At 42.5% G+C, this 23,529-nt stretch overlaps 1 protein-coding gene and 2 long non-coding RNA genes across 3 annotated transcripts; 2 read left to right on the forward strand and 1 right to left on the reverse strand.

The window, feature by feature from the left end:
- The first annotated feature begins 1,645 nt into the window (after nt 1–1,645).
- LOC128437514 (uncharacterized) lies at nt 1,646–23,525 on the forward strand. Its single transcript, XM_053419698.1, has 20 exons — nt 1,646–1,890; nt 2,695–3,051; nt 3,140–3,367; nt 4,117–4,467; nt 4,556–4,759; nt 5,216–5,413; nt 5,982–6,069; nt 10,121–10,250; nt 11,533–11,584; nt 13,246–13,602; nt 13,693–13,920; nt 14,438–14,791; nt 14,880–15,083; nt 15,634–15,891; nt 15,997–16,257; nt 21,430–21,699; nt 22,304–22,385; nt 22,608–22,668; nt 23,102–23,289; nt 23,378–23,525. Exons 1-20 carry the CDS (start codon nt 1,836–1,838, stop codon nt 23,439–23,441), a joined length of 3,990 nt encoding a protein of 1,329 aa, XP_053275673.1. The 5' UTR covers nt 1,646–1,835; the 3' UTR covers nt 23,442–23,525.
- On the forward strand, nt 16,706–18,375 carry LOC128436953 (uncharacterized). The gene is made up of 4 exons (XR_008338129.1): nt 16,706–16,882; nt 17,699–17,818; nt 17,985–18,087; nt 18,291–18,375. It is a non-coding gene; the product is annotated as an uncharacterized LOC128436953 (long non-coding RNA).
- On the reverse strand, nt 17,814–19,398 carry LOC128436957 (uncharacterized). The gene is made up of 3 exons (XR_008338134.1): nt 19,368–19,398; nt 18,891–18,967; nt 17,814–18,637 (listed from the first exon to the last, which is right to left on the reverse strand). It is a non-coding gene; the product is annotated as an uncharacterized LOC128436957 (long non-coding RNA).
- Nucleotides 23,526–23,529: the final 4 nt, after the last annotated feature.

A 23,529-nucleotide genomic window follows, 5' to 3' on the forward strand; every position in this document is an offset into this window, starting at 1 on the left:
TGTCTTACATGTCTAGTTTGGACTTGATTGGAACATGTATGTCCGAGATACAGATGCCCGTGTTTTGATGGCGTGTAACCAATTTTTAACGCCATGCCACGGTCACACGGTGTGATAAAAAAAATATCCCTCAATCATTTTTTATCTCCATCTTGTTGTGATGACACTCATCTGAATTTGAAGTTGATCTGATGAAAGCCCTGGGACAAGTACGTAAAAGTAAAAATGTGGGATATTGCCAAAATGGCCACTAAAAGCAAAATGGCGGACTTCCTGTTGCGTTTTTCATAATGCTCCATGAGACTTTTTTTCATGATTGGTCACGATACACCTATATCCAGATTTTGATGAAAATCCGTTATGTGGAAACCTAGGGGCTGGTTCCAGGGGGCGCTGTAGAGCCATTTTGCCACGCCCAATTCCAATTACTCCAGAATACTAAAATATCCGCAGACCTTGAATTTCCTGCAAAGTTTCATAACTTTTTGAGCATGTCTAGACCCTGAAAAAGCCCCCCAAAGGGAAATAATAATAATAATAATAATAAAAATCCTTACAGATTCAATAGGGCCTCTCACCATTCGGTGCTCGGGCCCTAATAAAAATCCTTACAGATTCAATAGGGCCTCTCACCATTCGGTGCTCGGGCCCTAATAAAAATCCTTACAGATTCAATAGGGCCTCTCACCATTCGGTGCTCGGGCCCTAATAAATAAAATGAAAATAAGTGTCCACATAAAAGTCCCTTCAACATCTGTGAGTCCAGTCTTAAATGTCAAACTGGTGGATTGATCGTTGGGCCCAATCTGTCTTTGTACAGTGTCTGTCCTACCACACCGTGGAGTGAAGAGGAACATGGAAGTCTGAATCTCTCTCAAACATCTGTATGTTGGCTCACCATCCAGTGAACTGGAGTCTTGATTCTTCGGTGGATGTCCTCTCTGGCACCGGAGAATTCGTCTCTCACCAAAAACCTGAGTGTTGAATAGTAAGAGTCCCTGCACCTTCCAGCAGGTCAGCAGGGTGACCTCACACTTCCACACGATATAACAGAATCTGAGCAAAGCAGGAAGTGTGTCTGTGGCTTGAGAAGCAAAATGGCCGACAGGATGCAGCCAGGTAAAAAAAACTCTCCACAGAGTAGATTCACCAGGGAGGACGACTGGGTGCCTCCCCCTACTGGCTAGACAAGGTCACAGCAGGTCACCCACAGCCGGTTGAAAATCTGTTTCTCTGCAGCGTCTTTGTCTCTCGTCAACACCTGGTTCCATTGACCTCGTTCTGCTGAATGTGACGTCACTGGCTGGTTTTAGTCTCAGCTGGTCAACTATAGTCAAACTTGTTCTAAAATAAAATGGCTCCAACAGAATTAATGGCAGTTTATTTTCTGGTTCAATTTTAAATCTTTCTTTAATTTGTCCTTTTCATGTCAATCTTTATTGCATCTTAATGAGACACTGAACAGATCAGATTATAAACACCAAAGTTTTACTCAAGTCTCCCTAAATTTGTCTTTCTTGTGTCAGTGAGATGTTGTGCTGTGGATGATACAGGTTTTGTATAAATAGCCACTGAAGATGTTTTTCACACTCGTACAAACCACAGTTTAATCTAACACCATCAGGCTCAGCATGCAGGTAAGTGTTAAGAGGAAGGAAGGTGGGTGTGTTTAACAGTTTAAATGTATCTTTCTCTTACAGAATCTGTCTTTATTCTCAGACTCTTCTGTGTTGTAGGTAGACGTGTCTGTGATGTGACTGAGTTTCATCTTGTGCACATTATTTATCTGTGGACGTTTTTCTTGTTTGAAGTCACAGACGAGAGCAGCAGCTACTATGAGTGTAACTGCAGCAGCCAGTGGATTTGTTGTCCTTCTTCTCACTGTGACAGGTACTGTACCTCTACATTCATGTTGTCACTCTATTTTACACTCAGACTTCTGATTCACCTGAAGTGAGTTTGAGAAAGAAAGTAAAATATAAATGAAACATTTATTTTCAGATCACCACCTGTAATGTGATGCAGAAGAAAATATATGAATGAATTATCATCAGTATTATTTTGGAACTTTGTTAAAATTATATTTCAGGCAAATCAAGGTTTGTATTGTCTAGAGCTCAAAATACTACAGTCTGAAACCTGTTATTATAACAACAATTATTAGTTAATATTATTATTATTAATATTATTATTATTATTGTGACTGAGTTCCTCTCCTCTTGATGCAGGAATTGTCATCATTGTGTGGAGTCATTAGTTGAAATGCTGCTCATGGAAATGTGTTTCACAGCCGGTGACACCCAGTGACCTCAGGCATCTTGTTTTCAGGTCGTCTCGTTGTCTGATTCTTGTGAACGTAATATCTCAAGATCCCTTTGAGGGAATTTCTTCAAATTTGGTTTAAATGTTCATCACTTGGATTCAAAGATGAACTGATGAGGTTTTGGTGGTTGATGGTCAAGGTCACAGTGGCCTCATGAAACCTGTTCCTGGCCTCTCGATCATGATATTTCTAGTCGGCCTTTGGAGAATTTCATCAAATTTAAGTGTAAATATGAACTAATCACATTTCAAAGCTCAAACGTCACAGTGACCTCATATGATTCTGGAAAAAGGAACACACACTGAAAATGCTCTGGTTGGTGGAGGCATCCTACAGCAGGGTGGTCATTCTATTTTGTGCTGTGGTTACAGTGGTGCAGGGTGTGGATGACTGGGGAGTGAGGTGCACTCCTACTCAGATCTGTGCTGTAAAAGGATCGAAGGTGCAAATACGCTGCTTCTACTGGCACCCATCCAGAATAGATGACCATGATGTTGAAGTGGAGAAAGAGTTCTGGTTTACTAAAGTGCAGGATAGTGCACCAGTGGATCTGAGATCAGCCTCTGAGTACACAGGTCGTGTGAAGTATGACTGTGGAAACAAGGCCTGCACTCTGACCATCACAGACCTGAGAGACAGCGACTTGGATGTGTACCAGTTCAGCTTCACAACAAACCAACCTACTGGGAGTTTAACTGGTTCACCTGGAGTCACTCTGTCTGTCACAGGTAACATTTCAGTTGGAAACAGTGAATCTATGGTTTGTTTATGTGGACAGCTCTGTCTAAAATGATGTGTGTTTCTTTACTTACACAGGTGTCAAGGTGCTCACCACAAAATTATCAGCTTGCAAGACGTATGACTGTTCATGGTCACGTGTGGAGTGTCAAACCAGTTGTCCTCCAACTCCCAGTCCGTCCTACATCTGGTTCAAGAACGGACAAAAGACATCGGGAGAAAAATCTTATACAGCCTACTTTTATTCAGCAGACAGTATTTCCTGTGCTGTGAGAGGCCACGAGGATTTCCCCTCTGCTCCAGTGTGTGAGTTTACTTCTTCCAATGACCAATGATGTTCTGCTCTTTAACCTTCTGAGCTCAAACACTGACTAGAGTCAGAAATGGACTTGAGGGCTGATGCAGAGTAAAACAAATCTGACACATCAGCTGACATATCATATATTAAAAGATCATTGTAATGTATTCATAAGATGTTTGTTATCAAACCTTTATGATAAATATTCTGCAGTCAAACAATGAATTTGAATGACTCCAAACTAGAGTGGGAGTTGAAGTAGAGCACATTCCTCCACCAAGGCCCAACAGTCCATTCAATTCAATCAAGCTGCTCTATATTTCACACACTCCTCGATATCAGGCCTCTAAATATGTCGGATCTTTTCCATCAAGATCCATGAATTTGAATCTGGAAAAAAACATGGACATTTTGAAAAACACTTCTTACAATGCTAAAGAAAGTAAAAATAAAATCCTGGATCTGCATCAACATCTTTCCAGTAATTGTTGCGTTATTGTGCACGCACACCAACCAGACAACAGACTGGGGTGAAAACATAACCTCCTGGTGGAGGTGATGAAAGCAAATCACAAATACAACCACAGATGTAGATCTGGAATTCAAAACGTCGTTTTTTACTGTAAAGGAAAATGTAGCAACTTTTCTGCATTGTTTATTCCCTAACATGGTTAACAGTCATCTGTGAATTATTGTTAAATACAGCAGTAAAGATTTTACTTTTCATGGTGATAGTCAAAAGGTTTTTGTTTTTCAGGTGTCCATGGAAATTCATGCAACAGAGTGAATTACATCAACAGGAACATCTGTGCCTTTAAAGGCTCCTCAGTGGACATCTCTTGCAGTTACAACAGTCAATCTAATCCTATCACATCTAAGTCCTGGTTGGTTGCTGAGCGTGAGGATGTGCAGCTGCATCGTCCTCAAGCTGTGGACTTACTCAACGACCAAGAGTTCACAGCTCGTGTTCAGGTCCTTGATCCAGAGCCAGGGTGCTCCACTCTGAGGATAATGAACCTGAGTGATTCAGCCCAGTATCGCTTCACATTCAAATCACAGACGTTTGAATGGAACAGAAGTTTCCCTGGCACAACTCTGACTGTCACAGGTACTGAGGAACACTAAGTCACTGTGTTGTTCACTGGTTCTAAACTTGGGGTCCCACAGCTGCTTCTATGTGTGTCTCCTGTTGACAGATCCAGATGTTCAGGTGATCTGTTCTCCGATTGGTCCAACACTGACTTGTCACAGCAGCTGTCTTCTCTCTGGTCGTCCCTCCTTTGTCTGGTACAAGAATGGAAGAGAAGTTCAAGGGGAAACGTCTCCAACTTTCAGGGGATTCCTTCACCCTGAAAACAACTACTCCTGTGCTTATGAGGATCACCACTCGTCCCCTGTGTGTGAGTTGACTCCAAAATGTCCCAAGTGGAAACTTGACAGGTTGAGCCTGGTGATTTTCTATGTTTTAATAATCGTAAAAAATAATCCCTAGAAAAGAACAAATCATTCCTTGTTATTAAAACACTTTTCATATCAGAGAATATTTGATATATTTTTCACATCACAGAATATAGACTAAGAGCAATATATCAAATCAGAAAAAATGTCCCCGCCCTTCATATTTGGCATGTATGTGAACAGGACAGACGTGACATGTTCAGTTTTGTGAAGTCTGTATTTAATAGAAACAATAATTACTTGGTTAAAACTACTAAACACTAAAGGGGCCGTCCTGTGTTCAAAGTAAATCAAACACTCTTCTAAAGATGCTGAGAACCAGGGACAACTGCAAACCATTAAAAGACTATATTCTATAAAGCCACATTCTCATGTAAAGATCTGTTTATATCCTGCAGATGCTCCGAAGGTTCCTTTAGTGCAGCTGAGTCAACCTGGAGACATTCTGAAGGACAGCTCGGTGTCTCTGACCTGCAGCAGTGATGCTAACCCACCCCCTGCATACACCTGGTACAAGGAGAACCAGGCTTTGCTCAACAGAGCAGCTCAGCTGGTTTTCAGCTCCATCCCGTTGTCTGACTCTGGAGAATATTACTGCAAACCATAGATTGCAAAGTCCTTCACATTGGTTAATGAATATTTCTGAGTTGATTTCATGATCTTGCATGTTTTACACCAGACGCTCCAAAGCCTCCCTCTGTGTCAGTGAGTCCCTCTGGTGAGATCATGGAGGGCAGCTCAGTGACTCTGACCTGCAGCAGTGATGCTAACCCAGCAGCTAACTACACCTGGTACAAGGAGGACGAGGACTCACCAACAGCATCAGGACAAATCTTCACCATCACTAATATCACAGCTGAACATGGTGGAAAGTATCAGTGTGAGGTCCAGAACACACACGGACGTAGTTACACCACCTTACATCTGAATGTTGGAGCAGGTGATTTTAAGACTCTGACTTTTACAGCCTACACCCCCCCCCCCCCTCCCTTTTCATTACACCAGAACCTTAAACCATCAATACTCAGGATTTCCAGATGTGTCCCAGTTGTATATCAAGCCCATCATATTGCACAAGAACAATACTGACTGACTAACAGCATCACCTGGCAAACTGAGTCATCAGTCTAACCACATTGCTAATGTCTCCTGTCTGTTGTCCAGGGAAGTCAGTGATAATCATGCATATCATCTGGGTGACTCTGGTGGTGGTCGTGCTGGTTCCAGTGCTGGTCTGGACTCTGTGGACGAGGTAAAACGATACAAATCCATCAGTTCACCCTCTGCTCGTTTACTGTCTTCTTAAAATGTCTCCAAGTACTAGTTTCAGTGTTATGAAGTTAATTTAGTCAAATGTTGTGTTTGTTTCGATCCAGGAGGAAGAAAACTCTGAGCTTGAAATCAGAAGTGAATGAAGCTGTGGAGATGATAGAGGTGAGAGACAGTGAGGCCAAAAGAATGACTCCATATCACTGTTTTCATCTCACCATGTTAGAGAAAGAGAGAAAACATTTCTTGGATCAGCTACTTTGTCTGAATCTGCTCCAAAATGTAAAAGGTTCTTTCCATTGACCGTATATTAAAATGGACGTAGACTCTGGGTCTAGAAAGTTAAGTGAATGATCCATTTAGAGTCAAATAGACCATAAAGCACCACAGGCATTGGATAATGGATACCGTGTGATTGACAGCTAGTACTGGGTGCAGGTCACTGGTTTAAGTGGGCGGGCAGTGTCCTTGGGCCCTGAGTAAGGCTCCAACCCCTCTCTTCCAAATATGGTTACACCTGGTTTCAAAGAAATAAGTTGGCGCTGGACAACATGTTAAAAAATGGAGGCTTCAAAATGGCAGCTCACAAACCAATGGGTGACGTCACAGTTTGTTGACACTTCTTTCTTGGTCCATGTCCCGTCCTTCCACCAAGTTTTGTTGAAATCAGTTTATCAGTTTTTGTATAATCCTGCTGATGAACAAACAAACGAATGGACAGGAGGCTCAACCACGTACAAACTGTTTTGAATGAACTGTGATTATTTGCAGGTTTTATGAATAAAGTCCAGTGAGGATTAATATTTTCTCATCTCTCCTCCATCAGTCAGACAACTGTCCTGTGTATGAGAACTTCACTGCTGACAGATGACAGAAGACACAGAGGAGCAGGAAGACCTGGTGTGAAGCCTCAGGTCAGAGCCACTGGGACAAACAGAACCAAGATGGACGACTTCAGAGAACATCCGTACAAGCTAGTTTTACTGAAACCATAGTGTGTAGTTATAAAATACTGGAAATCTGTTCAAGCAACAAAATATCTGAGTGCAAGCGCAGAGTTTGAGCACAAGCAGAGCAACTGTAAGCACCAGCAGGAGCTGTGTGAGTGCAAGCTCAGGGTTTTGAGTAAAAACACCACGAAATCTGAACGTGCAAGTCCAGCTCTCAAAATAAAAGCCCACACTTTAGAATGGAGAGTTAAACACCCGTACATTTCCTTTCTACTCATGGTTTCCTGTTTTCTTTTCTCCTCAGGTGCACTGTGATTAGTTGAAAGTATTTAGGAGGGAACAGGAAGTATCTCTCTTTCCATCCCCGGTTGCAGCAGCAGCAGTTTGTACAGCTTGAGCTTTAGATCAAGAGTATTGTTGTGCTGTTTCTTTTCTTTTTATTTTCTGATGGATCCAGTCATCCAGTTTTCGCAGCTTTATTTCTGTGAGCTTTAGTTCTGATGTTGGTTTAGGTTGAAGGAATATTTTCAGATCCTATGACCCTTTGTGGGTTGGTGTGTTGGGTTCTCTTTCTTTTGTCCATTTTGCTGGCCTGTTGTTGACTTTTCTACAATAAATAGATTTTTTCTTTTGCTGTTACCCTCTGAACTATGTTGGACGTCTTGGTGATGAGCCTTTGAGGCTGTGGTAACATCAAGTGACTCATCTTGTGTCTTATACATGATATTAATGTGGTTATTACATGGATAATGAATTATTATGTTTCGTGATTTTATGATTCTTTCTTAAATAAATGTTTTTGGTCTTTTGTTTTCACTCCATGCGTTTGTTTGTTTTTCAGCAGAATTACAACAGAAAACTAAAAAAAGATTTTTCCACAAACTCATTAAATTCAGGGGCGGAGCCAGGAGCCAGTTTGTATCACCTTCTTTATAATTGTGAGACTGATGAAAACAGTCAGGATTATTCAGAGCAGCGGTCCCCAACCTTTTCTGCGCTACAGACCTGTTGCATGTCAAACAATATTTCCATGGACCGGCCTTTAAGGTGTGGCTACTGAGCCTCACTACAGAGGCCCTCTGGCAAGTCCTATGGTGACATCGGTAGATTTTTTTTTTCTACGAAATTAACGAATTGTTAATATGCGGCGTCAAATTAATCATTGCGTGGTAAGTTACCAGCAAGACGGAGACGGACGGATACCAAAGCTCCATCACGCACACCTCTGTGCGCTTTGGAGAGGTTTTCTTCTTATTTAAAATAAAAAATTAATTTGTTAATTAGGGACATCTGTAGAATAACTAAATACATGTGGTTATCAGTTTGTGTGCAGAGGGACAGAGACAAACACACCCCCACACACACAGTCACACACACACTCCTACAGACAGAAGAGTTCCTCCATCAGATTACGACGTAACACCGTGTTTTAACTTCTTTGTTGCAGAAGAAGCGACGCCCCGTTCATCCAGGAACATAAATATGAATTCAGAAGGTTTTTATAAAGTTCAGTTCTAAATGTGATGATTAGAAAACATCAGAGGAACAAATTCACTTGTGACCTGCAGAGTAATAGCCTCAGTGCAGTGGAGCTGCTAAGGGGGGCCAGGTGGGGCCACCTTGATACAGTAAAGGCAATAATCAGAGTTTGTCCTTTTAAGCTTTAGGTGCAGGACACAAGTCTGAACTGAATGAATGTGGAGAGCACTGACCACTGTCATAGACTCACTGATGTTATTGAAAACCTTATTTTGTAAGTTACAGCACAACTGTTAGAACAGTAACAGTCTATAATACTTTTTAAAGCACTTTCTAAAATGAAACTGATTTCATATTTGTCTGACTGATTTTATTAACTGATGAGAAAGCAGCCATTGGACATTGTGGATGTGGAACACTTTGACTTTTAGTTTCCACATTACACAAAGTTGATCCAACTTGAAAAAGATAAGTAAATTAATTTACTTCATATCTACTTATTAAATTAATTTAAAAACTGTATTTACTTAATTTTGTCACATTGATCCAACTTTAAAAAACGGCAGGTGAAGTTAACTCAAAGTAAAACTAGCTAGTCTGATTTAACTGAATAGTTGTGTTTACTCAGGTTACATCCATATAACTGTTTCTAAACAAAAACGATCTCTCTTCATGCTCTGCTTGTGCTTTAATGTAGAATCAGACTCATCAGAACAATCAGCTCCAGAGTTGAGGAGGAGTTCAGGTGAATTTCACAGTCTGGAACTAATTCTTCTGATTATTCCGACTCATCGTTAATGCACAACCAGAGTACAGTGGGAGGCTCCGCCCATCTGACCCAACAGTCGATGGTTCTTATGTCGCTCTACTGCTCACGTGCATTGCAGCAGAAAGGAGAAAACTAAAAGGACAGAATGGCTCTTTACTCCTCAACAGGAAAAGGAGGGGCGAGGGAGATGATAAGTGGGACACACCAGTGAGCCAGAGAGGAGAGGGAAACTCAACCAAAGGCAGCATGGAGTGGAAGCATGTGAAGTGAGAGTAACTGTATGTAGCGAGTGCTAAATCCCCAGTAGTATAATAATAATGATAATCACCCTTCACATAATTGAACATATATTTTCTATGTGAACCCCTTTAACACAGTTAAATTCAGGAGCAATATACAACTTATACAGTATTTATTAGAGCTAGTATTAGTTAAACAGAGATCAAACAAATAGCAGTACAACACATCAATCCCGTTCACTGCACCACCGTGTGCATGCAGTCCAAATGTCTCTACGGAATTGTTCTTAGAGTGTGTGCCGCGCACTTTACTCTGCAGTCAGTTGACAGTGTCTCTTTCGCTTATCGTAACAGTCAGTCAGTCAGAAGTGTCCGTTTCACTTATCGTAATAGTTGAGTGGGGAGATGCTTCGTAGGGTCCGTAGCTCTTAGCAGGAGCTAGCTCACAGCCAGTGCTGCCGTGGAGAACGTCAGCGGCAGAGTTCACACAGGAGGAGACACGAGGGGAGAGGGGAAAAGAGCGTGGAGAGCGCCCCACACTCGAACCTGCTGCGCGAACAACGTTCACCGTGACTCCGACGCCGTCCTCTCATCCAGACTCGCCAGCCGTCCTCCGGTTCCTCGCGCCCCACAGCTCCGCCGTCTCTCCTCTGCTACCTGGCTCTCTCGGAAGTCCCGCCCCCTCACGCTCTCCCTCTGTGTTGTCTCCTCCTATTGGTCCAAGTCGGTGAGTCATGGGCCCGTCACATGTAGGAAGGAGATCACAAAAGAGATAAACTAGTTTCTTGAAAGTCGATCCAAGAACCGGCTGAGTTTATTTCACAATCGTCCTGGACCATGAGGCAAAGAAGCTGATCCCTGGAGCCTGAAGTGGATAAAAAACAAACAACTAATTAATCTCACATTTTGAAATTCATTAATCTAGATTAATCGCGATTGAAAGTTTTTTTTTTCTAAAGGCTAAAGACTAAATCGTATAAATTAACGCGTTATCACTTAAGACAGCGTGTATTTTAGACACTGTTGTTTAATTGTATATTTTTTTAACACAAAACTACACACAGACCTGTGTTTTCAAAGAGGCTGAGGCCTATAACTCCTACCTATAAAGTGGCAGCCAGGTATTTGAATATCATGTATGATAAATTGTGTAAAAAAAATTAAATCTAGCTGAGAATATGCCCAATGTTCTATGAAACAAAAACACTGCTTCTTTCTTCAGTGAAACATCCAGATTAGAAAAAAAAATGTATTTGAGACACCATTGGTACTTTCATCTTTAATATCGAACAACACACACAACAGCATAACAAGTGGCCATGGTAAACTGAACTGACTTTCAAATCTGTCATGTTAAAGTGCAAAATCTTAAAGTGCAAACAAACATGAAAATGTAAACAGGAGGATCTCTGCTACTTTAACTGAATTGTGCCTAATCATCTTTGACTTTCAGCCAATTGCTGAGACAGATGAGCATGTTCACATTTTCTGGAGCCAATGCTGCTCTCCTCTTCTGGACAATATGACCTGAGAGTGAGAACAGCCGCTCACAGGGCACTGTGGTAGCTGGGGTGGACCGGTGTTTCTTTGCTATTCCTGCATCTTCTCATGTGTGTGCTGCCTTCCTGACCAACAATGTAGTGGACAGTCCCCCATCTGCAATGTTGTCTCCACTCTGTAATGGTCCAGAGCTTTGTCAATGGACTCCTCCTCTTCTTCCTCTGAATCTGTATCAGAGGAGGCCAACAAGAAGGAAGACATCCTCTGCTTTTTTGGATCCTCTGTCTCTCTTCTCACAGGTGCAGAACGCATCCCACCTTTGTCCTCTAGCATCAGGTTGCGCAGTACAGCCCACACCTCACCTCTTTCCTCTTTCCTCTTTCGGGAGGCACTTCAAGTCCTTAAACCTGGGGTCACACAGTGTCGCAATCTTCAGCATCTTCAGATTGGTATTCTCTTTGTGATTGGCAAGGTCTGCAGTAAAGGTGTCTTTGAATTTCACCACATAGATGGGATCATCATCAGATGACTCCATCACCCTGGACAGGTGGCACAAGGATGGTAAGACCACTGACCAGGAAACATACTGCTCTCCTCCCAGTAGCTCAGTCACATGTCTGCAATAAAAGGTGCAGGCATGTTTTAATAAGGGCCTTAAAACAATCACTCCCACACACATGCACACACACACAGGACGGGGGAACAGATAAAAAAGGAAATACTAGCAGAGTAGAATATAGGCCTCACTCAAAGAAAAAGACTGTCAGAGGGAGAGCACAGACACATAGCAAACTGACAGAGTGGGGGCAGGAGACATCGAGTACGAATATAGGCCCTATCGAAAAGAAAGGGAGAGCGGAATCACAGATGGAATGAGAGAAGTCGGGGAGAGGAGTAGCTTAGGCCACATGCAGAAAATACTAGCAGAGGAAGAGAGGAAGTAGGCCTACACACTCAAACACACACACACAATTTAGAAAACCTACGCTACAGCATGAGCTCATGAAGTCCAGTCTACACAAGTGAAGAGTTTTACACGAGTATCAGACAAAACAAGTTTGACTCACATGAGTTGAATCCTCGTGAGAAATGAGTAAAGAACACTACAGTAATGTAAGTTTGCATAATTATGTTCTTTTACAATGTATCTTTATGACCCAGTCTTCATATGGACTGGAGCTGTAAATAACAGGAACTGACTTCTAACATGAAGTTGAATAAAATAATAATTCAACATGTTTTTTTAAGTCCAGTCTCAATAAATTAAAGAAAGTGTTTGATTCACTGTCAGGCTGCAAAACTACTCTCACTGTTTTTTGCATGAAATATATTTGAATAAGTTCAGGCATCATTTCTGAATAACGAGGGGATTTACTGTTGTTTGTCCGTTCATGCATGTTAATGATGTAAAGAGGAAGGAAGCCAAGGTCTCAAATGATCTATTTCTATCTCTCATCGTGACTGGCTGACAAACATAATTTCTCAAGAGTGGAATCTAGCTGCTGATGAGGCTTCACCACAGAGACGTGAGAAACAACGATGGGTTTGAGAGAAGCAGCGAGTTGCTTTGTCATCTTCCTTCTTTCTGTGTCAGGTACGTCTACATTTACAGGAAAGCACTTTGTGTTATATCGTGTTTGTATGAAAAGTGTTTGAATAATTTTTCCAATCTTTCTCATGGTTCCAGCTTCTTCATGTTTGGGCTTTTCCTTCATTTCTCTTAAATTACTTTGAGTTATTGTGAAGATGTCACTTTAGTCTCTGCTCTGCGTAGAGATGATGTTATTCTGAATTTCTAGATATTGTTATGCCTCAGAGCCGGTGACACCCAGTGACCTCAGGCATCTTGTTTCCAGGTCGTCTCGTTGTCTGATTCTTGTGAACACAATATCTCAAGATCCCTTTGAGGGAATTTCTTCAAATTTGGTGCAAATGTTCATCACTTGGACTCAAAGATGAACTGATGAGGTTTTGGTGGTTGAAGGTCAAGGTCACAGTGGCCTCATGAAACCTGTTGCTGGCCTCTCGATCATGATGTTTCTAGTCTGCCTTTGGAGAATTTCATCAAACTCAAGTGAAAAGATGAACTTATCACATTTCAAAGCTCAAACGTCACAGTGACCTCATATGATTCTGGAAAGAGGAACACACACTGAAAATGCTCTGGTGGGTGGAGGCATCCTACAGCAGGGTGGTAATTCTAGTTTGTTCTGTGGTTACAGTGGTGCAGGGTGAGGATCCCTGGAGAGTGAGGTGCACTCCTACTCAGATCTGTGCTGTAAAAGGATCGAAGGTGCAAATACGCTGCTCCTACTGGCACCCATCCAGAATAGATGACCATGATGTTGCAGTGGAGAAAACGTTCTGGTTTACTAAAGTGCAGGATAGTGAACCTGTGGATCTGAGATCAGCCTCTGAGTACACAGGTCGTGTGAAGTATGACTGTGGAAACAAGGCCTGCACTCTGACCATCACAGACCTGAGAGACAGCGACTCTGATGTGTACCAGTTCAGGTTCACAACAAACCACCCGACTGGGAGATTTACTGGTTCACCTGGAGTCTCCTTGTCTGTCACAGGTAACATTTCAGTTGGAAACAGTGAATCTATGGTTTGTTTATGTTGACAGCTCTGTCTAAAATGATGTGTGTGTTTCTTTACTTACACAGGAGTCCAGGTGCTCACCACAAAATTATCAGCTTGCTGGAGGGATGACTGTTCAAAGTCACGTGTGGAGTGTCAAACCAGTTGTTCTCCAACTCCCAGTCTGTCCTACATCTGGAACAAAAACGGACAAAAGACATCGGGAGAAAAATCGTTTACAGCCTACTTTGAATCAAGAGACAGTATTTCCTGTGCTGTGAGAGGCCACGAGGATTTCCCCTCTGCTCCAGTGTGTGAGTTTACTTCTTCCAATGACCAATGATGTTCTGCTCTTTAACTTTCTGAGCTCAAACACTGACGAGAGTCAGAAATGGACTTGAGGGCTGATGCAGAGTAAAACAAATCTGACACATCAGCTGACATATCATATATTACAAGAACATTGTCATTGATTCATAAGATGTTTGTTATCAAACCTTTATGATAAATATTCTGCAGTTGAACAATGAATTTGAATGACTCCAAACTGGAATGTCAGAAGCAGTAGAGCACATTCCTCCACCAAGGCCCAACAGTCCATTCAATTCAATCAAGCTGCTCCATATTTCACACACTCCTCGATATCAGGCCTCTAAATATGTCGGATATTTTCCATGAAGATCCACAAGTTTTTTTATCCTGCAGTAAAGCAACTTTTCGGCATTGTTTATATCCTGACATCAGAAACAGTCATCTGTGAATTATTGTTAAATACAGCAGTAAATATTATTATTGACATGGTGATGGTCAGAAGGATTTTTTGTTTTTCAGGTGTTCAAGGTAATTCATGTGACAGAGTGAATTACATCAACAGGAACATCTGTGCCTTTAAAGGCTCCTCAGTGGACATCTCTTGCAGTTACAACAGTCACTTTTATTCTATGACTAAGTCCTGGTTCGTTGCTGAGCGTGAGGATGTGCAGCTGCATCGTCCTCAAGCTGTGGACTTACTCAAAGACCCAGAGTTCACAGATCGTGTTCAGGTCCTTGATCCATGGCGAGGGCGCTCCACTCTGAGGATAATGAACCTGAGACTGAGCGATTCAGCCCAGTATCGCTTCACATTCAAATGGAAGTGGTCTGAATGGGAGAGAAGTTTCCCTGGCACAACTCTGACTGTCACAGGTACTGAGGAACACTAAGTCACTGTGTTGTTCACTGGTTCTCAACCTGGGGTCCCACAGCTGCTTCTATATGTGTTTCCTGTTGACAGATCCAGATGTTCAGGTGATCTGGTCTCCGATTGGTCCAACACTGACTTGTCACAGCAGCTGTCTTCTCTCTGGTCGTCCCTCCTTTGTCTGGTTCAAGAATGGAACAGAAGTTCACGGGGAAACGTCTCCAACTTTCAGGGGATTCCTTCACCCTGAAAACAACTATTCCTGTGCTTATGAGCATCACCACTCGTCCCCTGTGTGTGAGTTGACTCCAAAATGTCCAGAGTGGAAACTTGACAGGTTGAGCCTGGTGATTTTCGATATTTTAATAATAGTAAAAGAAATCCTGTGATAAGACCAAATTAAACTTTGTTATTAAAACACTTTTCATATCCAACAGAATATAGACTAAGAGCAATAAAGCAAATAGAAACTATTCTCATCACCCATTCACACACAGAGAAAGACAAGATAACAGGAAGTGAGAAAAGGCTTTAATCACAGTGGCTCATCTTCCATTTTCACTTCCACTTTTCCCTTCAGATTTTGCATGATGTGAACAGGACACATGCAAATCCCACTCAGTGATTCCTAAGACAGAGGTGACATGTTCAGTTTTGTGAAGTCTGTATTTAATACAAACAGTAATTACTTGGTTAAAACTACTAAAAACTAAAGGGGCCGTCCTGTGTCCAAAGTAAATCAAACACTCTTCTTAAGATGCTGAGAACCAGGGACGGCTGCAAACCATTAAAAGACTATATTCTATACAGCCACATTCTCATGTAAAGATCTGTTTATATCCTGCAGATGCTCCGAAGGTTCCTTTAGTGCAGCTGAGTCAACCTGGAGACATTCTGAAGGACAGCTCGGTGTCTCTGACCTGCAGCAGTGATGCTAACCCACCCCCTGCATACACCTGGTACAAGGAGAACCAGACTTTGTTCAACACAGCAGCTCAGCTGGTTTTCAGATCCATCCCGTTATCTGACTCTGGAGAGTATTACTGCACAGCTGAGAATGCGCTGGGGAAGACAACGTCTGAACGTGTCTTAATAAATGTGAAATGTGAGTAAATATTTGGAAATATTCAAAAGCCGAGAGGTTTTGTAGATCTTCAAATTCCAGATGCTGCAACATTCTTGAAATCCATTAAAATCCATGTAAATCCAGATGCTCCACAGTCCTCCTCTGTGTTAGTGAGTCCCTCTGGCGAGATCATGGAGGGCAGCTTAGTGACTCTGACCTGCAGCAGTGATGCTAACCCAGCAGCTAACTACACCTGGTACAAGGAGAACCGAACTCTGCTTCAAGGACCAGAGGGTGTTTATCGTCTCTCCTCCATCAGATCTGGGGACAGCGGGGTCTACTCCTGCAAGTCTGACAATCAGTACGGACGGATCAACTCCACGTCTCTACACTTAGACGTCCAGTGTGAGTAGAAAACATCCACATGTCCATGAAACCCAGCACTGTCTCGCAATCTTACAGAAGGTTCCTGGGTCCGCCCCCTTATCTGGATTCACACCAAACTTTACTGAGTTCTTCTCAAGGGGCAACATCCTGGGCTGAGCGATGAGGCCGATACGGAAGTGTAAAAAGCTGCAGTTCACTGGGTGACCACTAGAGACTGGCTCCAAGAAACAGAAAGTCCCATTGACTCCAATGTTAAAATGCCCAACTTTACAGCAGAATTAAACCTGTTTACAGCATGGTTCAACCTTTGGTTTTAGTCTCAATCGCGAGGTTCTTTATTCATGACAACTCTGAGGGGGGTGAATTTTTTTCTAACTCCCCCGTTTAAGCGATATTGAGGTTTAAAATTACGCATAATTAGGGGCGTGGTCTATTGATTGACACCTGGGCACAGGCTCCGATGCGGCCACAGCCTTGTCACTAGCCGCTCGTTAGCTCCCCTCAAGCCACCTGCAAGCTGCTCGGTCCACTCGTAGGTTCATGTCGGCGGATCCCCGTCGATTCACTCGACACAAACCATGGCTGGCTGTGCAGTTCATTGAACTAACAGACCGTCTCACAGCTCTGTTGTCAAGTTCTTCCGGTGAGTGAAAATCGATTTTTATTTAATTCATATATTAGAAGCGTAGCAATGATTAGCAGGTAATGTTGCTCACGATGCATGGCTTGTTAGCTTATGTCGAGATTAAGCTAATGTTGTTTAAGCTTGTGTTCACCGCATAGACTGTAGGTTCCTCTCTGAGCAGCACAGCCCGATGCGGTCCTCATGCTACATTATGGAGCGTGAATGCTAGACACAGTAAACCGGTGCGCATTCTACACAGAGTGGAGAAGTGTTTCAATGTAGACATGGGGATTATTAGTTACAGCGATCAATGTTGGTGCGTCATATAAAACTACTGCGCACATATGTAAGCCTGGTCACAGGAATGAAAGCTTAAATGATGTTATATTATCTCTTTAGCATTAGTTTTATTATCGAGACTAACCCTATTTGTTAATGTTAAGGCTATATACATCTGGCAAGGGTAGTTGATAATAATAATAGTTATTATATTTATATATATTTGTTTCACTAGATGATGTCATCTATGGTTACAGTGAATACTAAGTTTGTGTTCCATAATTGTTCACTTTCAAACTCTATTAAACCTATCTCACTTGTGTTAGAAACGTGAATATGGCATGAAATAGTTACTATATGAATATGAAATAACTTAAAGTATAAGTGTAACAAATAGGCCCATAATAACACAAAGAGGCAATGCAACAGATGGATTATGTGAACTGGGATATCTAAAAAGACTGAAGTTATTGACATTTTATTGTTTGCATATACATAAGTATGAAGATGGTAACCTGACAGATATTGTTTTTTACGTATTTTTTATTCGTTTAGTTTTCCTCTAGGTGATCCTGAGAGGCTAGACCTGTGGGTGATCAACATGAAGAGACCGAACTGGATTCCGAGCCTCTGCAGTCAACACTTGAGAGACAACACTTGAGCAATGACAAAAGGGTACACAGAAATGTTTTAATAACTTCTGAGAAATCAAGCAACTTGATTGTTACATAGCAACTACAATTTTACCATGAACTGTGTACTGTACATTTCTACTCTATTTACAATGAATTTTGTAAAATCAGCGTATCACATATCGGTGTGTTTTCGCGTTTTCCTCCAGGTGACTCAGACAGCCTGCACCAGTGGATGTCCAACATGAGGAGACAGAACAGGACTCCAACAAGACTGAACACTAAGTTTCATCACCTAAGCACTGACTCCAGGTACAGACCTGTTTTCATACCTTACAAACAATCGAAGCAAAGATAATGTGGAAGAACTCCATACTGCATTGTCTTGGTAGTGCACTGTTTAATTCAAATACAGAGTTGAATATCCACAGAATTTTTTGGACAGAAACTTTGTTCATAAGTAACACTTCCTATACAATAATGCCATTCTTTTATGTCTCCTGTCATTTTATTAGGGACGGACGAGCCTGAAGGACTCAGCTGTGCTGACGGTGTTCTGTCTCTTATGGGGAATTAGAAAAATAAAGCACTGGGTTTTTATCTAAAGTGTATCAAATCAGATTGTAAAAGATAATAATTTTTTTAACCAACCATAATGAATATAGAAATTAAATCTATTATCCATGATACATAGCAATGATTGCCAACTCTAGACAGTTGCAGGCCATCTTTAGTTGAGGGAGAAAACGTGAAGTGTTGGGCCGATGAAGCTTGTGCAGGTCGTCCTCGTGATGACCAGCATGAAGCTGCCGATCTCCATCATGTTGCTGCTGAGGACAGATCCGGTGCTGCAGTGCTTCATCTAATGAAAAGAAGAAACTCATTATAAAATAATGTCTTATGTTGTGTATGTTCCAGCAAAGACTGGTTCTTACAGTTTATTCTGTGTTCAGCACCACAGATTTCAGACAGAACCGATGTACTGGGCTCTGGGTTTGTACCCTCATAGTTGAACCACATATTGTAAGTAAGTTTGGATCAAAGTGTCAGCCAAATGAAATGTAATGTACTGACAGAAATAAAACATAGTACAAGTAGATAAAATGTATTTCTACCGCATCTGTAATATTCAAGGTGATAATCTCCCACAGAGTTGTTGAAAACAGTCCACATAAAGTCTCTCCACTTCCCTCTGTGGAAAAATAATTATATAATTAATGAGAACTGTTTATAACACTGGTGTGGAGATTATAATCATATCTAATCTGTCCAATTCACCCTAAAATCCCATAAAAGGCTAAATAAACGAGGTGGGAATGGAGGATATACCAGCCTGTATCAGCACATTTGTGAAACATAGTTACTATCACATGCAGCTTACACATGTAGTGTCCTGATATTAACTTATTAAAATCAAGTCACAACTAAACAAACAACTCTCTAGTTAACTTGCTTCAATATTTTCATTAGATGTGTTAAATAAACGGTAATTTTATAACAATAACATTAAAAACCACTTGAGGCATGTAAGCATATGATTATGATGATAGATAAAGCATAGGTTTTGTTGTTGTAGTTTCAAGGTTACTTACCTCTAGTGAGTTCGTAAAGATCGCGACCAGCCGGACCAGCTACAGCACAGCGCTAACCGGTTAGCAGCGTCGGGTAGCATGTAGCCTAGCTCCTTAGCACTGAGCTAACCTGGACACGCTGAGCTGCGCGAGCATCGCTCGGCTGTCAGTCTTCACTCGCGCTCCTCCTCTTGCCCATTGATTCGTTAACAAGGACCGAGGAGGAGTAAGCACCAGCAAGATGGCGCCGGGGGAACGCCTCCTACTAGCCTCATTCTCACTATGCAGAAACCAATGGGTGACGTCACGGACCCTCCGTCCATCTATATTTACAGTCTATGGTTCTTCTCTGACCCGTTCCTCATCCTACCTCCAAGTTTCATGCTAATCGACTCAGTAGTTTTTGTGTAATCTCGCTTAAAATCAACAACAAACCAACAAACAGACTGGGGTTAAAGGGGACATATGAAAAATCCACATTTATAGTGCTTCTACACGTTAGTGTGGCATGTCTACCGTCCCAAAAACTCTGGAAAAAAACAACTCCCACGATTTGTTGTGGTTCCTCTATGTAAGAAACTATTCCATAGAGTGCGTAGAATGGGAATATAACCATTTAGGAATTTACGTCACAGTCGGTCTACATGACATAGCAGCCCCCCCCCCCCCCCCCCCCCCCCCCCGGAGGCGGAGATCTGGTGGAGGAGGAGACCGGGTTACGTTACGAGCCACAGCACCCTCCTCAGCTCGGGCTCGCTAGGGGATGTCGGGTTGCTGGACCCATGTCTGCGGCTCCTTTCTGGTGGACATATCGCTGTTTGTTTACGGTTAGCAGCAGGGAGCTAACGCTAGCTTGCTATTAGTTTGTGTTTAAAGTTGCTTCAAATGGCTGCTTGTGAACGTATTTACAGCAGTATTGTATGTGGAACCCCGGCCGGGAGGCTAACCCGAGTCGATGCTTCTGTGTGTGTCGCCCGGTTGAAAATAGCACTGGAACGTGTTCCAGGACAATTTCTCCGCAAAAGTTGCAGCAGTGTTAGCCTCCAAAGCTGTAGCCCCTCCACGATCCCTGTGTGTGTGTGTGTGTGTGTGTGTGTGTGTGTGTGTGTGTGTGTGTGTGTGTGTGTGTGTGTGTGTGTGTGTGTGTTGTGTGTGTGTGTGTCTGTGTGTATGTTTATCGATGAAAACTATTTCATTTTCGCTATGTTGCAGGAGGTCGGGATATCCGAGTTACCCTGAACGCAGCACAGCGATGTTGTTAGCAGGCCAGAGCTGAGCCTCCGTTATTTGCTCGGCTTCATGTCCGCTCACAGACCTTCAGTCCACGCGGAGGGGAACCCGGACAGACCCGGGTCTGGGTGAGGGGTTCCGGGAGTGAGGGCGTGACAACAACCGGACTGAGACGTCGAGAACCTTCAAATCGAACTAGCTCTCAGCGGCTAGCTGGTCTCTCATTGGGGCTTGAGAGTACAGCAGCGCATATTTTAAGTGTAGATATGTGTGTATACACACACATCTAATGCATGTATTTAAATAATGTACATCTTTATCAGCAGATGTATTAGTTTGAAAATTGTAGCTTCGATGAAGAAACACAACAAACAGATACAGAAATATATGTGTAGGACAGTGACTTAAAAAGATTTTTTCAACATTAAATATGCTAAGGAGAGATTTAAGATGTGTGTGTGTGTGTGTCTGTGTCTGTCTGTCTGTCTGTGTGTGTGTGTGTGTCGGGGGCGGGGCAGTCAGAAAGGGGATGGGTTGTTGGTGAGAGGGGGGGCGGGGCGGTGAGAGGGGGGGGGGGGGGGCGGGGCACTCAAAACAGGTCAATCTGAGGAAGGCTGTTTAAAACAGGGTAAAAAGGTGCTGTTTTAAATGATCCTTGTGGTTTTTTGACCAAAAAATGTTACAGATATTTCTTTAAGACCCATAATGTTTAAGGAACCATATCAACTGTGGTGAAATGGGCATAATATGTCCCCTTTAAAACATCTGTTGTTGCATAGCTACACTATATGACGTCATTTTCTAAACTCATAGCGACGACATTCCCATCATATGATCATAGATTATTTTTCAGATGCTCCAAAGCCTCCCTCTGTGTCAGTGAGTCCCTCTGGTGAGATCATGGAGGGCAGCTCAGTGAGTCTGACCTGCAGCAGTGATGCTAACCCAGCAGCTAACTACACCTGGTACAAGAGAAGTGGCGATAAGAAAGTTCAACCAAAAGCATCAGGACAAATCTTCACCATCACTGATATCAGAGCTGAACATGGTGGAAATTATCAGTGTGAGGCCCAGAACACACACGGACGTAGTAACACCACCTTACATCTGACTGTTGGAGCAGGTGAGTCATTTGTCCTTTACATTTTAAATGTGCAGATATGGGTCGTTTGACTTATGCCCCATAAATATTCACAGTCAGATCATCAGCAGCACAAAGAGGAATCCACCCAGCATCAGTAAAAACATCCATAAAGTTTTCACTATCAGTAAATTCAAAAGATATTTCCTTCACTGTACACATTCACGTGACGAGCAAACAGCTCTCAGCAGACAGACTGTGGTGAAAACAAAACCCTGCTGCTGTGCACATGTCACACATACACCTCCCAGCAGGGGGAGCAGTGGCTCAATAACAGTTTGAGAGACACACCCACAAACAGGCTTCTCTGAGAACTTAGAACTCTTCAAAACGTTTTATTAAAATAGAAACTGTCTTTATATTCAGTCAGAACATCGAGACAGGTTTAGTAAACATAACAAAAGTTGTTTTTGTAAATGTTTCGTCCTGCACCTTTAAGTATTGTGAATTCGTGAAATAATAAAGTAAAAGTTATGAATCCTACTCACTCTTTTATTAATGAGACCCTTGGAGCTGTGGATTGACTTCAGCTCCGAGTCAAACATCCTGCAACATTCCCTGTTCATCCATTGTGTGATTTCTCCAGGTGCTTGGAAATCAGCAGTGACTGGAACAACCACAACTCTTCTCCTGGTGGTCATCCTCCTCGCTGTCTTCCTGTGGATCAGGTGACACAGTCACACAGTGACACTACTGAATAGAGACATACAGTTCATGATAAACCCCATCAGCAAGTCTGAAGAGAGGCTGGATTCTCTCTCTCTCTCTCTCTCTCTCATCTCTCTCTCTCTCTCTCTCGCTCTCGCTCTCGCTCTCGCTCTCGCTCTCTCTCTCTCGCTCTCTCTCGCTCTCTCTCTCTCTTTTCTGTTTATTTCTTTCCTCCCATCTAGAAGAAACAAGTCCTTCACACAACAGCGTGAGTGCAGTGAGAGACCAGAAGACAGAGCGCAGGTAAATAAGTAGTTTCATCTCAAAGCACTTGATCTCCACTCTTCAAGGCTGCCTCATTAACTGGTGGCGTTCTGCATCATTGTGATTTGATGAGAAGGATCAGACCATGAAGGTCTTGGGAGGTCATATTCCTTTACTCTAACAAAAAGATTAAACTGGTTGGAGGAGGTGCACAACTGAAGGTCAGTAATTCTAGTTAGGGAGTAAAATGTGGAGTGAATGTTTCATGGTGGTGACACTGGGTTCATCTGTTAAGAAGATGAGCTGGTGACCAGCAGGGAAAAACAGAAAGCTCCCAGATCAGTGCTGCCATCACAGTTTGATCAGCAGAGTAGGATCAGGCCCACAACAAAGAGAAACTCTCAGTTCCCAACAGAGTTAAAGAGTAAGACACAGATTCCTGATCCCAGCTCGTATTTTACTGTACGACCAGATTTCAGCTGCGGCACACACACGACCAGCAGAGCAGCACCATGAGGTCCACTACGCCAGCGTCTGCTTCACCCAGAACCGGGCAGATGACCTCTACTCCAACATAGGTCGAGTTCAACCCCAGAGAGAAACTGAGGAAGAGGAGGAGGAGGCTGAATACAGCACTGTTCGATTTGTCAGTGCAACAGGGTGAGCAGCTCCACACGGGAACATTTTCATCTCTACACTTATTGAGGTTAAAAACTGTGGGTGTGAGTGGTTTATTCTGCCTTCACAGAACAAGACGTGAAGAAGAGGGGGACGATTCATCTGCAGTGTACAGCACAGTCACCAAACACTGAAGAGACACAACGTGAATCTGTTGTTTATATGTGGATTTTACATTATCACAGAACCAGAAGAAATAAAACATGTAGACATGTGCAGTGT

Source organism: Pleuronectes platessa, chromosome 3 (genome assembly GCF_947347685.1).
Source record: "Pleuronectes platessa chromosome 3, fPlePla1.1, whole genome shotgun sequence".
NCBI lineage: Eukaryota > Metazoa > Chordata > Actinopteri > Pleuronectiformes > Pleuronectidae > Pleuronectes > Pleuronectes platessa.

Excerpts from the sequence above, each read along its gene's own strand:
- LOC128437514 (XM_053419698.1), top strand. The coding sequence starts at position 1,836 with ATGAGTGTAACTGCAGCAGCCAGTGGATTTGTTGTCCTTCTTCTCACT. Across the intron at positions 13,921-14,437 it reads TTTCCCCTCTGCTCCAGTGT|GTGTTCAAGGTAATTCATGT; the intron begins GTGAGTTTACTT and ends TTTGTTTTTCAG. Across the intron at positions 23,290-23,377 it reads CGATTTGTCAGTGCAACAGG|AACAAGACGTGAAGAAGAGG; the intron begins GTGAGCAGCTCC and ends CTGCCTTCACAG.